Here is a 16,848-nt window from a genome sequence, read left to right on the forward strand (position 1 = left end):
TCTCTAGTTTCATAAAAACGCAGCTGCTGCTATTTTTTTGACTATTGTTTTGTACACTGTTGGATTATGAGATACAAACAGGTACGATCTGTTTAATCTGAAATCAATACATATCTTATCCCCATAATTATTTATGTGGTGAAATGCTGTGTAATAAGTGATATGAATGACTGTATACCGTATCTTTTAAATGTCCGTTTAGTTTGAACTTGCCATGCTGCAACTGTTTTGCAGCTTTGCGTTTAAAGACCTAATAAAATATTTCAACTCAGATCAAATATTTCGTGTCTAATTATTTACTCATGTGGCAAGTAGCCGAGTAATAAGCGAGATTTGGCTTATTACACGGCTTCGCGTCGGGGTCCTCATCATCCTGTCAGGGGTTATTTTGAGAGAACCACCAGCTGGATGTACATTATCCCTTACTTAATCTCATATAGGATGCGTTTTCGTTGAGTTAAATAACCCGCTAGCAAAGTGCTTCAGTTTACCGGTGTTCATTCAGCTTCAGCGCGCACAGCTCAAACAGCAATTTTTTTTTGTATCGTATTATTTCATTGAGCATAGTCTCTCTCATCACATTCAATAAAGACCAAAAAAAAAATAAAAAATTAGGTCAATAATATATATATATATATATATATATATATATTTTTTTTTTTTTCATGGCACTGTACTTTAGTACATTGTTCCAGTTTTGTTTTAAAAAATTTAAACAAATACTTTTTATTTATACCGGTTCTGGATTCCCAACCCTAATCAACAAAAAAGGGAAAAGGGGAAAAGAGAGAGGACAGAATTGAAAATGCTCTTCAAATGGACAAGGTGCTGCGTGAGAAGTTGGAGAGCAGTTAGTGGAACACAGACAGCAGTGTATGATCAGAAACAGTCCTAGAGAGAGAGAGAAAGAGAGAGAGAGAGAGAGAGAGAGAGAGAGAGAGAGAGAGAGAGAGAGAGAGAGAGAGAGAGAGAGAGAGAGAGAGAGAGAGAGAGAGAGAGAGAGAGAGAGAGAGAGAGAGAGAGAGAGAGAGAGAGAGAGAGAGAGAGAGAGAGAGAGAGAGAGAGAGAGAGAGAGAGAGAGAGAGAGAGAGAGAGAGAGAGAGAGAGATGGTGGGTTTGCTGGACAGTGAGTCTGATTGGCTGGCTGTTCTGTAAGAGGTGAGTGTCTTACAGAGTGAAGGAGCTGGAACGCGTCAGTGGACGTGCAGCTGAGGCAGGGCAGTGTATATGGTCACATGACACGTTACATGATGCTTTACATGCACCTACAGCTAACACAGCATCAAACCTCAAGACCATTCCAGTGTGCACGGCAACACACAGAGGCTCTGGGTGCTGTAAGACAACATGTGTTTTTATACAAAGCCCATTAGGTCGTTCCCAAAAAAAAGACACCGCATGGCTAGCAAACTGACGGGAGTTACACGCAGGCCCTGGAAATGATGCAAACCGGCAATCAGCTCGAAGCACACTAACATTAAATTTACATTAGCTAAATTACTCCTGTGCCCACTGATAATTTAACACAGCCAATCACAGAGGAGTAAATAAATAAACCCACAGAGAATCTATACTATGCTTCAAAAATGGCTGGCTGTGGCTGGTTTTGTTCTTCTTTGTTTATCAGACTACTGACATCCAACTTGTGCTTTGCAGTTAAAAGCAAACTTGCTGAAAATAAAGAGGATGGTAAAAATAAAACAAACAAATAAGGGAAAAAATGGAAAATTAAAATAAGCCTCATGCATTAATAATATTTATTACCCTAACAAATGTAAGCAAAGGATTGTAACATACTTGGCTGGGCGATATTCGTGAATCGGCCTATATTAGTGATTTTTTTTATTTGATTTGATTGGATTCGGCACATTACTTTTGCTGTCAAATATGCTAAATTGAATGGATAGTGCTAGAAAACAGCAAAGATTTACTACTTTTTAGAGCACAGTTTCTTAAAGAGCGACCGACTATCTATTCAAACTTTTCGTTTACCAATCATCTAAAGCACAATGTATCAATATTTTATATTGTATATTATGATGCCTAAAGAAATTTGTGCATCATAAACAGTGCTGGGTGTAACTTTCCCCTTGAGAAAATAAACTAAGGGATTACTCTTAATTTTTAATTACAGTTTCTTCTGATGTAATTGCATTAAATACCGCATAGGCTATATAACAATTCTATGTAAAACAATAGTGGATTTAACATAAAAATTTAAAGTCTAAAGTCAAAATGTATGTTTTAAATGTAACCTCATTTTTAAATACTTTGGTCATTTCAAAAATAATTTATGCAATTTTATATTTTTTTATTTGAAAGAATTAAAAGAGCAGTTTCATGTCTATCCTTGTATTGTTCAACTGGTTGAGGTTGAAATGAGATTTAGTAATGCAATACATTTTAGAGAGAGTAATTAGTACAGTAATCTAATTACACGGTTGAAAACATAATCAGCTAGTAGTTAATTACTTACCCAACACTGATCATAACATAAAAATGTAAAGTACAAATATGAATAAACATTAACTGACTTGACATTTACAAATACTATTGATTTTAGTCTCCAGTATAGAACAAAAAAATTTTAAATATGTATTTTACTAATTGCAATAAAATGTTGAATCTATGAAGTGAATGGCTGTCAAAATGATGGCTCCTCTGCTCACAAAACTTTTTAAGCCATTTCAGAACACATCCATAAATATAGACGTGTCAAAATGCAGCTAAAAATATTAAGATCTAATTGAGAATTATTAGATTTTTGTTTACCGCCCAGCTCTAACCACTCAACATCTGTAAGACTGCCATAAATTTAGGTTCGCAAAACAACAAATCAAAATCACTCCGCTGAAGAAACAGAAATAAATCTGTTTAAAGAAAGCTTAAACAGAAGAGTCCTGCTGGTGCTACAGTTTGGGAAGGGCCTTTTTTTGTGAGTTGCGTACAGAAAGATCATGGGACATGAGACTGAGAGCAGGGGGAAGGGGGGGAAACTGAGATTTTAGGAAGGTGAAAAGCTGTGCAAACCTTCCAAACTTGTCCTTGCTGGGGGAAGCATTGTAACAGAAAGAGAGAAAATTACACATAAACACAGGTTCCAATGTCTACCATGCATGTTCACTTCAAAACAAATTAGCTTTGGGAACTAAATGTAAGTCGTTCCAGTTAGTGTGTTGTTTCGGGTCCTAAGGAGGGACGCAAGGGGTCAGTTGGGTCACACAGTGCAGTCGTTCCCAGAGCTAACATTGACACCATGCAGAATTCACTCCTCCGGGAGCAGGAACACTGTGGGCTGAGTTCAGAATTCACGTCCATGTTCAAGAAAAGACTAGGAAGTTTGTGATTAGTCAAAGAAACATAATCCATGCAAGTAAAAGGGAACCAAGGTCAACATGTTCACAAAATGACTGAAAACAGATCTGAACTTAAAGAATGACGAACAGAATCACACTGCAAACATAGAGCGCGCAAACAAACAAAACAGACAAACAAACAAACAAAAAGGTCATTATTATCTGCTCACTTGCATCAAATCATCTCATGCACAGAATTATAAAAGCAAAGAGCTGACCACTGATCTCAGACTGAACTTTGACTATTCATGTCATTTCAATCAGAAGTAATATCAGGTAAGAATACGAGATGGTATAGCACTTAAGGCTGGGTATTGACACAAATTTCACAATTCGATTTGACTTTGATTCACAAGCTTGCAATTCGATTCGATTTCAATTCAATATTGATTACTTTGGATATCAGGTACAATACATGGCAAATTTTCTCAAGGAAAACAAATCTCTTAACTAATGCTGTAAACTATGGGAGTCAGTTGTAGCCTACTAGGCTTCATTAGCCTATGATATTGAAGGTAAAAATTAACTGATTTGTATACAAACACTTAAATTACACTTATATATTTTTATAAAAATACAGTAATATGAAATATAAACATTTAAATGGTGGCTGTCAAAAAAACTGATTTATTCAAACATGCATTAAATATTGAAGAACATTAAAAATTATAATGAATATGTAATATGGTGCATAGCAAAATGCTCCTCTCTAGAGTTAATTTTTCTAGCTGACTAACGAGTTTATGGTCACTGGATATGGTTTTTCTGAGATAAATGTGACGCTACATGACATTAATTACAAGCTGTTTTACTGACGTCTTTCCACGGTTGAAACACTGATTGAGCGATTCCATGTGACGATACAGATCTCGATAAGTTGTACTCTATCTTTTAACACACTTTCCGATGCACATTCATGTTTATTTCGCGCGGTAACTGGTATTAAGGCGGAAGAGAAGATCATGTGCGCTCCGCGCTGCTGCTTCTCATGAGCTGAGCTGCGCCAGAGCGATCTCACGCCACAGCGCCAAACGGTATTTATGTTTTTGAATTTCATAAGTAAATGGACGCAATTTGAAATCTGAGAGTTTGTTTTATATCAATAGTAACAAAACACAAGGATTATGTAAGGGATAATGTAGAGCGAGGCAGTTGTTATAGCGAATACAACCCCGACAGGCTCGCGGAGGGGTCTTGAATCAGCCTGTCGGGGTTGTATTCGCTATAACAACCACCTCGCTCTACATTATCCCGCTTATTACATGGCTACCTACCAAATAAATCAATAATTTGACACAAAATATTGATTTAAAAAGGAGTTTATTGATTTAAAAACTATTGTATTGCTTCCGCTAAAGAAAATAGTCCATTCCATCTCTACGGTTAGAATCCTGCGCCCATAGCAACGCTCTGTTTTTTATTGCAACGGTGTGTTATACTTTTATCAAGAAATAACAGGCCGCATTCTACATTAGAATTCAACCAAGCCATGTAATAATGTGATTTATTAGATGGGATGCGCACTACAATGTCCCATTCATACATCAGCTGAAAACAGGATGACTAGCCTAATCGATTCTTGGGATTTACTAATCGATATCGGTTCGTAAAAACGAGATTTTTTACCCAGCCCTAATAGCACTTCATCGAATAGTGCACTAATGCCTCGTTTCCACAGAGCAGTACAGGAAAGTACAGTACAGTTCAGTACAATTCGGGAAGGTACACCCTGATACGGCTTGAGTTTCCACCACCAACAGCACCCATGATAGGCGTGGTGTATGCCGGAAAGTAGCGATCAATGTAATTCTTGCGTGAAGAAGAAATCTTGTTCTTGCTTGTCGGCATGTGTCATTCCCCTTGTGGCACGCGCAAGTGACGATTCTCTGTCAACCAATCAACGTTCAGCAGTGAGTCTAGCTCCACCTTTTACTACCGGACTACTGTGCTTGGTACCCCAACGGAAGGGTCCCAAAAAAGTGGTACGGTTCGGAATTAGGGTAACATTCACAACTTTTGACAATGGAAATGGCAAACATTGTGTACTGTACTGTACTGTACCACTTGGTGGAAACAAGGCATAAATGTGCTTGATCATTTGAACTCAGTTAAACTGTTATTTCAAGAGAAGTAGCTTTAAAGAGGGTGTAACTTTATATTGTTTCTTACCCCTTTTCCACTAAAATGATGTTGGTGCCAATACAGCTACACAGAATACAACATTAAGTAGGAAAGGGTTGAAAATACTGATTTCTTGATTTTAATCGATTCTCATTTTGATTAAACAATACTGATTCTTAAAAATCTTATTTGAAGCGCGCCATCCATCCATTACCTAACTTGCAATAAGCTTTGTGCTTTGATACTTTTGATATGAGCTAAGTTTCAGCATTCAAATTCAGCTAGAAAAACTCGAAAGGTGCATTTTGATAAATATACTTACTCGTTTATATTTTTACTTTACCTGTTGTTAAATTTTTCTTGAACTTTTGAATAAATCCATCATGAAAACAAGTTATGCAGCCTCAATTTAAATGTTTAGGCTATATTTTAAAGATGCACCGGTCGACTGGCAATAAATCTGAACTGGTTTTTAGTTTTATTTTGGCAGATAACAGAGACGAGACACACCAAAGACGGACCCAAAGAGGAGAACAGAGTCGTGCTTTTCCTCTTACCTCTATAAGTGCAGCGCTGCTTTGGTTACAGCGGGAACCAAGACAACGCTATATCTCTGCTGTTCCATAAGCGCCACCTACTGTCGAAAAACTAGTCCTGTCTGAATAGTGCTTTAGTTTGGATCATGAATGCATTGGTTGCCTTTAATTTCAAATGGTTATAGATGTTTTTGTGAAAGGCCAGTTTGGCCTTTAATAGAGCAAATAAACAACAAATAAATTTACTTAAAGAAAAAAAGAAAAATCAGCAACCAGATTTGGAATTAGCCATGAAAATGTATTAAAAAAACATTTATGTCATTAAAAAGTTATTATTATATCATAATTATAATAATAAAAACTGTGTAATTTAAATCTGATATATAAATAATTAGCTAATTTAAACCTTCAATATTATAGTAAAGTACCAATTGACAGGGTTTCCTGTATATTTACTGCATTAGTTCAGAGATTTAATTGACATGTAGTGTACCTGATTTATATCCAAATGAATCGATATTGAAGTGAATGGATTCAAAATCAGAATTAAATCACATGTTTGTGAACCAAAACTGAATTTGTGTCAATGCCCAGCCCTTATGTAGCCTAAAGGAAAAGAAAGCATGGGGTCTTAAGAATTATTATTATTTTTAAATTCACATGCCAAATAAAACATGTAAAACTTTTGGTAGGATGCAAAAGATATTTATCTTTTGTGTGTATAATATCTACAGATGAAAAAAAAAAAAAATCTAGATTAACAAGTCAACCTCACTAATCGACTAGCTGGTTGTTGGATTTAAGTCTGGTTGAGCTAGTGGTTAACATTTTGAAAACTATGTAGGTTATATTCCTGCAGTGGAACCCATTTGTCCTGCTTTCGGTGGAAGTGCACAGAATTGCTACTGGTTTGGGTAATGGCTTTGGCACCAGCACTATTTTGGTGAAAAAGGGGTCTCTGAGGATTTCATGTCGAGCTAAACACTGTGAGATAAGAGCGCACTTCCTGAGGCTGTTTCCATGGAAGTCATTTCCTGTGACACAGTTTTGCTACCAACCTATACGCTACTGGCAGCTAAATCCAACAAATTCCAAACTGCATTTAGCACAACTTGTGTTTAAAACAAAGTCAGTGTCAGTTATCATTCTATGCTTAAATTGCACAAGCACAGGAAAGATGTCTACTTAAGGTTTAAACTTATATGAAAAACAAGCATCAAATCCTATTCGCTTAGATAGTAAACATTACAAGCAGAAAAGAACAACTGAATGTCAGTTTCAGGAATTCAGAATCAAACCAGCATCAAATGCCATCTAAAATCTTAACTCCCTCTCTGTACCCACCAGAACGCAACATAGATCTTACAGCACTCAATGCAATGCCTGCCAGTTGCTAGGCAACAGGACTACCAAAAGCATGTATTCCAATTTCTAGTCCTGTGGAAAAGCAATCCCTCAACTAAATTTGACGGAAAAAAAATGCTATATGAAATAATGGGCAATAACACTGAACTGGTACAGTCACGTTTCCCACAGTGCACTCAACTGTGTTGTATTCCGAATGGATATGGTGTATGGGGGTACACAAGAATATGACAGAATATGACTAATATTGGGTTGACCCCCGACTTGTCTGAATGAGCGAGGTCAGACATACACAAGAGTGACATCAGTGGGCATGGAGAGACAGGCGGCACTCCAGAGACCTTCTTGCGCTCTAAACGGGCATCACACACACTGATGAATTCACATCACATATCTGAGCGAGTTCACAGCCAGAGGGAGGAAAAAATGCTAACGCCGATGGTCCTCCACTAGCCCACTTTCTGCTGTGATCTGGACTGCTGCCATTACGGCTAGCATCAATGCCAAGCCTTTCTCAAAAACCTTAGAAGTGGCTTTATTGGCAAAGGGTAAGAAATCATTTATTTTGAAAGAACCGACTAGAATTGACAGGCTTTACTTTGTGTGTGATGCTAGCACGATTCAAGATATTTCAAGCCCTGATTGCTGAAAGTGTAATATGGGAGGATCTCATGAAAACATGTCCAGCTCACATTTCAAACCAACAATAAGAGAAAAAATATGTTGTATACCTAAAAATAAAGAACATTATTTCATGACATTTAAGCACTTCCCTGTAAGGTTTAGTTCCTGGAAGGATTTTTTTTTTGTGATAGGCCAATATACCAGCCAGACAAATGAATAATTTGGCCTTATTCAGATTATCAGCATCAGTTTGTTTGTTTAGCAGACATGTTATCTGTCAAAATCTATTGTCTGTGTTTTTTTTCATAGATTTTTCCCCCCAGTGAATATTATGTTAAAGTCCCCCTGTGGTAAAAAACAAGTTTTTAAATGTTGTTTATGGTGTTTTTAATATGCTTTAAGACAAACCATGTGCAAAGTCACAAGTCCTGAGTATTTTCTCCCTAAAACTGCAGTGAAAAAAGACGGTTTGAAATCGCTGGTGTTTCTGACGTCACAAACTACCTCGTAACCAATCACGTCAACGTGCCGGCTGGCTTTAGCAAATTAACTATGCTGTGAAGCAGGGGAGTCTCAGGAGAAGCCAGGTTATCCCGGTATATGTTTAACTGTTGATATGAAAAATCAAGCATTTAACAATATAGCGGGTGAATTATGTACATGATGTATATTACGATGAACTATAGCCTATGCCCTTCTCCACTGGCTTTCTAAGTTGTTCAAAGCGTTTTAAGGTTGCTGATTTGACTCTGAGATGGTGAATGAAAACATGGTTTGTGTAACATTATCAACATTATTAGCTGTTTGACAACATAGTCAAGCAAAAGGCTAATCATATTAACTACCGTTATGTGTCCGACGTTGTAGAGAGCGATACATAATAAAACGCATTACCATTCTGATACATCGACTTGAGATGACCGAGTAGATTTCTGAGCTGATGTGATTGAATGGAGGCGGGGCTAATTTGCATATTAATGGTCCGCGTATACTAAATGAAGTAAGGGTGTGGTTACATTCAAGCTATTTTAAGGCATGAATAAAAAATGTTCACAGGAAAAAAACATTTAAATATGTCATTTTGGTGACCAAAGATGAGTTAAATTATTGACTACAGGAGGACTTTAAATAAGCACAATCAAATTTTTTCACAAAATCACAAATTGCTTGTCACTAAAATCTAACCTAGTTATGAAACAATGTTACAATTAAAGACACTGTAATATATATTTTAAATCAGAATTAAATAATTTAAACAATGCTTTCATTATGTATGAATCATTTAAATTATACATATAAATGGGTTGGCTTGTTGGTAACATATTAATAACAAGCCGAGACCTAATTGTCGGTCAAAAGTAGGGATGCTCCGATTGATTTGCCGCAGATCGGTATCAGCCGATAATCACATTCTATTACTTGACGAGGAGTCACTAAAATAGGCAGATCTCACCAAACGATCTCAGATTGATGACGCCAGACTTCAGTGCCGCAGTCATGTCAGTGTGGAGATATTACGCGGTATCAAGAAACATGTTCAGTTGTAATTATGTTCAGTTTGACATTAAGTCTTGTAGGCTCTGTCTTTAATAAGCCAGAGAATCCTAATATGGATAATGTTTTGCATAAGCCCTGTTTTTAAAGGCCTATTAAAAGGCTCATTGTAAAATTAATATTTGTTGTGCTTAATCTGATTATTTATTTGATTCTCAATTAAAACAACAATCTACATCATTACTGTAAATAATCCTGATCGGAGCATCACTAGTCAAAAGTGGAATATTTTTATTCAACCACTTTTGACCCATTTATATACGCATTTACTGCTTAATTGCCATGAAAATAAATGTCACAATGCAAAAGATTTTTAAGCAAAATATCCTTTTGATTTTAGGGTGAAATGTGACCCAGACATGTTCTTGAGTGGTTCTGTGATATTTACCCAAATATGTCATTTTGTCAGAACCTCTGGTAAATAACATGTTATTTTGTTTAGATGTCTATTCAGAATCTTGATCTCTATTTAAAAAAACAACAACAAAAAAGATTCTCAATTTATCCACAATCGTGCAGCTCAAATCCCAAGATACTAGGCATAACCAGTTTGTGCCTCTGATTTTTAAATCACAGATCAATTATTTCTAATTACAGCTCAGCAAAATCAAACAACTACTTTTACAATTAAATCCACCTTTTGATAAAGGGAAATTATGAAAGATCAATACTGCAAGACACAACTGTCAAACCACCACTTCAGAATCCTCCAGATCTGACATCTGTCAAACATGCTCTGGACTTTAGGTATGACAGATGAACGACTGAGAGGGCTTGGATGAGATAATTTCAACACACCCAGTGAGATATCAGACTGGAAGATTCAAATTGACCAGGACTGCCAAGCTGCTACCAACTACCCACAATTAGATCTTTGTAGAAACTACAGCTTTCAGGGCTGTGATGCCAGGATTGGATTATCCTCTTCTATAGATGGGTCATTATCAGTGCTTTAAAAGCTGGGTCACGATGAGGTTCTAGTCTGGACACACAATGTTCACAGGCCCTCTCAATCACAGCTTTGTGCCCTTAACCCTGAGTATACAGTGCCAGTATAGATATGCGAGCATGATATCTGCTTTAAGATGGAAGGGGGTGTAAAACTAGGACATTAGCCACCCTCATGATCCTAATCTCAACATTATAATCATCGTTATTTTTATAGGTTAGATCGACCCCCTAGAAATTCACTAACCTGTACTAAATCTCAATCAAATGAGACATGGATGCACTATACAACGTAAACACTGATTTATGGCTGTGTCGCGCGCATACACACGCACGCACACACTTACTCACTCACTCACTCAATCAGGGCCTGGCCACATCAACCCCGTGTGTGTGTATGTGGTTGTGTATTTGTATGGGTTTACTGCAGTCCTCTGCTACACACATGCATGAAGCGCTTATTCTCACCTTCTTTATGTTGTAGATGCGCGTGAGCATCCCGATGCCGCGGTCGTTGAGGATCGTCAGTTTCTCCGCCAGCTTCTGCTGGCTCGGCTGCAGCGCGCTCCGAGACATGGCTCAAACGACCGTTAAAACGAGCTAAATCTCAACCGAACGGATTCCTCTTGTAGTGTTAAAGGGTAAAGTGCCAAAACGAGTTGGTTTTTAGTGTTAAAATTCGCCCATATTACGGGCTTCAGGCGCGTCGTCGGGATGTATTTTTTTTCTAGGTGTTGCCCTGACGGCCAGAACGAGGCTGCTTCCGGCAACGTCACTGCGTCACGTGACCGGAGCACTCCGCAGGACCGCCGCCCCCATCATGCTGATGATAGTTGTTGCAAAAATGTTTTTGTCTGAATTATTTTCTGTGGGTTTTGTAGTTTTAAGCTTAAAATGTATATACACATATGCACATACAAGCAGTTTTCCAATATTTTCAAGAAAAAAAATAAAAAACATAATTTAACGCATCATACATTTTTTAGATAATAAACCAAGATAAAATACCCCCCCCCCCCCCCAAATGCATTTTTGAGCTGTTTTAACTGAAAGCAACTTGCACTGACACATGTCAGTGCCATTGCTTTGTCTCAAGATGCACACCAGTAATGTTTTTTTTTTCTAAGACACATTTATATAAAAGCTAGTGGAGCGCGGGGCACAACGTAACACGGGGCTAGTTGTAGCACACTTGTTTTAAATACTTCCACACATGCTAGGATGACGAAACTTGGTGTATTTACTAGTTGCCATATCAACACTATATAGAGAAAAAATTGCACCAAATTTTTTTTTTTTTTTGGAAGATATCCATAGACATTTATTAAACCATAGCAAAAGTACATTTCTTACTTAAGTTAATTTTTCATCTCTATTTTTTGTGTTTATTTAAAATTAGACAAATCTGATATTATTTTAATCTCCAATATGTTATTTAACAGTTGAGATAGCTCTTTAATGCTTTGCTAACTAGCAGAAGACACTGGGTTTAAATCCCAGCTGTGCAGGTGGGTGCATGTTGTAACACTGTGTTACAATGTGCCCCTATAAATATGCTATTATATTCTATAGTTTTATTAATTTTATTGAGAAAACGTGAGAAAATAGTGAATTAAGACTGAGAGTCAATGTTCAGAAATTACTAATTATTTCTTTGTTTTGAATTATGTTGTATAGCTGCGTTTTCCTGTGTTCGTAGTCAAAACTCAAAAATGAGTTTATATTTAATTATTAAAAATTGCCATTATTTTATATGAAAAAGTTTTTTAATTGTATTTTATTTAGAAAATATTTTAGTTTGTTTTGTATATTTTTTTTATTAGATCAGATAACATTTTAAGCTGCCATATGTCATGTTACAATGTGCCCCTCACATGTTACAATGTACCCCACCTATGGGGCATGTTGTCACATTTCACTTCCATTCTTTCGGGGTATATCCAGAAAAAAGTATATACTGTAGGCTATTAATAAAACAAAACCACATAATTGTACCAGACATGTGGGAAATTAATGTGGGAAAAAACCCTCTCTGTGAAACCAGGCCTAGAGTTGAATAACTGAAGATTCAGAAATGCTGTTATTAGTGATGTGAGACTCTGAATAAACTGAACCAGTTCCGCTAAAGATTTAAATTCAAAGTGCTCGAAACATCGCACTGTGGAGAAATATGCGGGTCAAAGTTGTGCAAATCATCTGAAGCCATAAATATTATATATACTTACTTATATATAAACTTTTTGAGTAGGCTAAGTGTAATCTACTAAATGTAATTACAAATAATTGAATAGCCTTTAATATGAAGTCTCTGCATAATTTGTTCTTGTAGCCTAATTTTGTAGTGTCCGTTTTACCTGTAGCCATATGTTTTGGGCAGGTTTTGGGTTTTAGGCCAATTAGAAACAATTACGCTATCACTCTCAATTTTCATTATATGGCCTACGCATGTTTATTAAAATGCACTATTTTTTTTAAACAATGAAGCATTACTAGCTCCAGCGAGGAGGAGTGATTGTAATTTGGGCCTAATGGGTGGAGCTAGAATATCCAACCACACCCTAACCCTACCCACAACTCTATCCCTCCACTCCCTTAGAGCTCCAGAGAGGAGGAGCTGGACTAATCCCACCCCATTGGAGAGAGGAGGAGCTGGTCGTCGTTTGACTCTGCACTGCAGTCTGCAGTGAGTAACCACTTGAATTTGATCAATACGCGCTCCGAACCAATGATTCGAAACAAATTATTCACAAAGGTTTCGAAGCTTCATGAAGCAGTGATTTGAAAGCGCCCGCATCAATCTGTCATTCATTCATTCATTAGCCTAATTTATTCATTTCGTTAGCCTCGTAGCATAATTGCCTAAGTTATATATATATATAAAAAATAGGCAATTATGCTACGAGGCTAACGATTTGTATTAAAATATATATAGCCTAGCCAATTTTTTTTTTTTTTTTTTTTTTTTTTTTTTACATAGGTAGCCTAGGCCTATAGCTTCAACAGCGTTTTCAAACCAGTTTTCACTAAACAAAAAAAGTAGCCTAAATTGTTTGTAATTTGCTACAGCTACATGAATGGCTACATGGGTCACTGACAAATCGAGTGGTTATTGACAAAACACACGTAGGCTACTGTTGTTATTTAACATCACTTTAAATTTTCACAAATATATGGCAAAAATCGTATATATATACATAGAACTCTTTAGGATTATTAGATAGGATTATTAGATATCCTAATAATTGCAGTGTACGTTACAAATACGTTCGCGCGAGACGAACGTAAACCACCAGAAAATTGCTGACATTATAAATTATTTTAGAAAGTTGCCTGCCCTGAAAATACGTGAATCATTTGCGCATTGGGAACAGGCAAACATACGCAGTTATATTTCTCTCCTTTAGGTGTCACTGTTGTTTTGATCTTCCCCAGGTAATTATGCTGAGGCGCGCTAATGAATCTTCTCAGTTTTCAGGTAGTATCAAGGTCACAGAAATTTAGACGGGCATTCATTAACTAGGGAGGGAGCAAAGCACAGTCTCGCAGCACAAACTAAGATTAGGAGCCTTTACATTTCTGCTTGGGACATCCTCGCCGCAAATGTGATGCAGTCGCTTGCACAAGAAATAAAATCCTTCTCCAAAACTAAATTGCGAAAACAATGCACCAGAGTAACGACTTTGAGCGGCAGGCGGATTATTGAGACATGGAGAGGTTCCACTGTACAGGTGGTTGAGGAAACAGCACAGCCTGAAACGGCATGTGGTTACGTTCAGGATAATAACTGGGATCTTCAGGTTGGATATATTAAACCATATATGTTGCTTGGTGAGTAGGCGAGTCGATCTTTTCATTTGACACTGTAACAAAAATACGTAAAACCTCACGTGACGGCTTGTTTTAGTCATTATAAAATGTTATGAATATAATTATATGATTAAAAACTTTGTATTGTATCATTTTAATGTTGTACATTGTGTACGTAATGAATGCATTAAATGTAAATATTTCAGGTTATATATAAAGTAAAATGATAAAAGCCTATAAATGATAAAAAAACGTTATTACAAATTATTCTAATAATGTAATATATTCTAGATTTTTAGGTTACACTTTATTTTAAGGTGTCATACAGTGTAATTATATATTTAAGTACTGAGTAATATTAATTAACAACATGTACTTACTAGGGTTAGGGTAGGATTAGGGTTTGGTTGAGGGTTAGTTGCATGTAATTGATTTACTGTTATTACTATGGTAAATACATGTAACATATGTAACAAGGACACTTATAATGACTAAAGTATTAGCAATTTTGATATATCCTAATAGTAATGAATGATTTTTAATTACGTTTATTTCACAGGGTCACAAGATGCCGCTCATGACTTTGGCACTTTGAGGAAATATAAGGTAATGTGCTTGACTGATTTCTTATTTACTTGAGTTTATTGTTATTACTGCATTTTATTATAATTTATAATGTAACTTTACTTGATGACGTATAATGTGTTTCCATTGATTTCAGGTCACACATATATTAAATGTTGCGTATGGTGTGGAAAATGCCTTCCCTGACTTGTTCATCTATAAGACACTGAGCATAATGGATCTGCCTGACACTAATATCATATCATATATCAAGGAGTGTGCACAGTTTATAGACCAGGCTAAAGCTGAGGTAACATTTGCCTTTTGTTTCTTTGCATAGTCATAATTCTATACACATATAAAATATACATTTGGTTAATATTTCCAAGAATGCTTTTGCACAAAATCATTAGTTTTTGCTCAAATCCTTGCATTTTGCATTATGTAACACCAATGTATGGAGGTCTGGCAACATTAAAATATGGATATTTCATTCTCTCAGTGTAATTTCCTGAGTGTTGGGCTTTAGCGCCTGGCCTATGTGATACTGCATCGGTCATCCAATGGCTAACTCTCTTATTCTAGGTGACCATGCGGAGTGCTGAATAATGGATGCTGAGTTTTCACAATGCATTATTCAGCAAGTTGTAGAAAGATCATATCACTAACGGGCCATTGTTTGTCATACAACCTCTTTACTAAATAGTGTCGCCAGTCACCCTTAACCTGACACTGCCTCATGATTCAAATTCACTAAGGTTTATGATTACAATGGCTGCTGGAAATAAGTTTCCATTCCTTTGTAAAATGAGCGTAGCACCTCCCGCCACCTAATTTACTATGTCGTCTATGATGCAAAGGGAAACAACGGCTCAGTTAATCAATTGATGTTCTTCTCAACTCGACGGAATGTGGTTCTCTCACCCGTAACTTGCAATTTTGTAATTCCTTGCAATTAGCATAGGATTAATTACATGCTTTATAATGGAGTATGTAATGATGTGAAATTAAATGCCTCCATAGAGGGATTCTAGTAGCTTCTGGAAACCATTTATTTTCCTTCTGTTTGACTGAACAGTTGTTTTCTCTCTCCAGAAAGGAGTTGTACTTGTCCACTGCAATTCCGGAGTTTCACGTTCTGTCTCAGTTGTCATTGGATATCTGATGTTGAAGGAAAATCAGGCATTTGGTGACACGTTTGCACTGGTGAAATCTGCTCGACCGGCCTCTTGTCCAAATCCAGGTTTCATGGAACAGCTGAAAAACTTCAGACCACAAGACGCTACACAAGCAAATGGTTTGGGTCATGATTGAACATTATACTATGGCTGCATCCACTCAATGTTAAAGGGATAATTCACCTCATAATTAAAATTCTGCCCTCATTTTCTCATCCTCACATCTTTTTTTAAGCTTTAGGACTTTCTTGGTCCCACTTTATATTAGGTGTCTTTAACTACTATGTACTAACATTATATACAATGCACTTATTAAGTGCATACATGTTTTTACATTGTACTTGCATTTTATAAAAACCTGCATATAATTACATCAACAATTACAATGTTGACCCTTCCTCTACCTCAAACCTACCCATACCACCAAACCTGTCCCTTACCTTGCCCGTATCGTTTTTGCAATACAACATAAACACAATAGGTAGATTGGAATTATTTTTTTGATGGAAGTATAATAGTAGTTAAAGACACCTAATATAAAGTGTGACCACTTTCTTTCTTCTGTAGAACATATATATATAGAAATGTCTAAGCTGCTCTTTTCCTCAAAGTGAATAGGGCCCATGGCTGTCAAGTAAGATTTTCAAGGCAAGTTTGGTAAATAACTTAAATTTCAGTCTGTTCCTCACACAAAGCTTAGAATATAGCACATGAGTAATATGCATTACTTCGAGTTTTTTGTTGTTGTCTTTTTTGTTAACCCCCCCCCCCAAAAAAAACCCTAATATATGATAT

The 16,848-nt window shown here is 36.5% G+C and overlaps 2 protein-coding genes across 9 annotated transcripts in view; one reads left to right on the forward strand and one right to left on the reverse strand.

Moving 5' to 3' along the window:
- Window positions 1-11,312, reverse strand: part of nckap1 (NCK-associated protein 1) — a 54,134-nt gene extending 42,822 nt beyond the window's left edge. For all 8 annotated transcript variants that reach the window (XM_081369355.1, XM_081369351.1, XM_081369353.1 and 5 more), the window contains exon 1: window positions 10,973-11,312. In XM_081369355.1, the coding sequence (XP_081225481.1) occupies window positions 10,973-11,080 (108 nt within the window). In that variant the 5' untranslated portion in view covers window positions 11,081-11,312. The remainder of the gene's footprint in view (window positions 1-10,972) is intronic.
- Window positions 11,313-14,109: 2,797 nt separating this feature from the next.
- On the forward strand, window positions 14,110-16,189 carry dusp19a (dual specificity phosphatase 19a; the record flags this gene model as incomplete). The annotated part of the gene is made up of 4 exons (XM_081367691.1): window positions 14,110-14,332; window positions 14,871-14,917; window positions 15,033-15,185; window positions 15,971-16,189. 4 exons carry the CDS (start codon window positions 14,110-14,112, stop codon window positions 16,187-16,189), a joined length of 642 nt encoding a protein of 213 aa, XP_081223817.1.
- Window positions 16,190-16,848: the final 659 nt, after the last annotated feature.

This window comes from Scardinius erythrophthalmus, assembly GCF_964197995.2.
Source record: "Scardinius erythrophthalmus genome assembly, chromosome: 6".
Lineage (NCBI taxonomy): Eukaryota > Metazoa > Chordata > Actinopteri > Cypriniformes > Leuciscidae > Scardinius > Scardinius erythrophthalmus.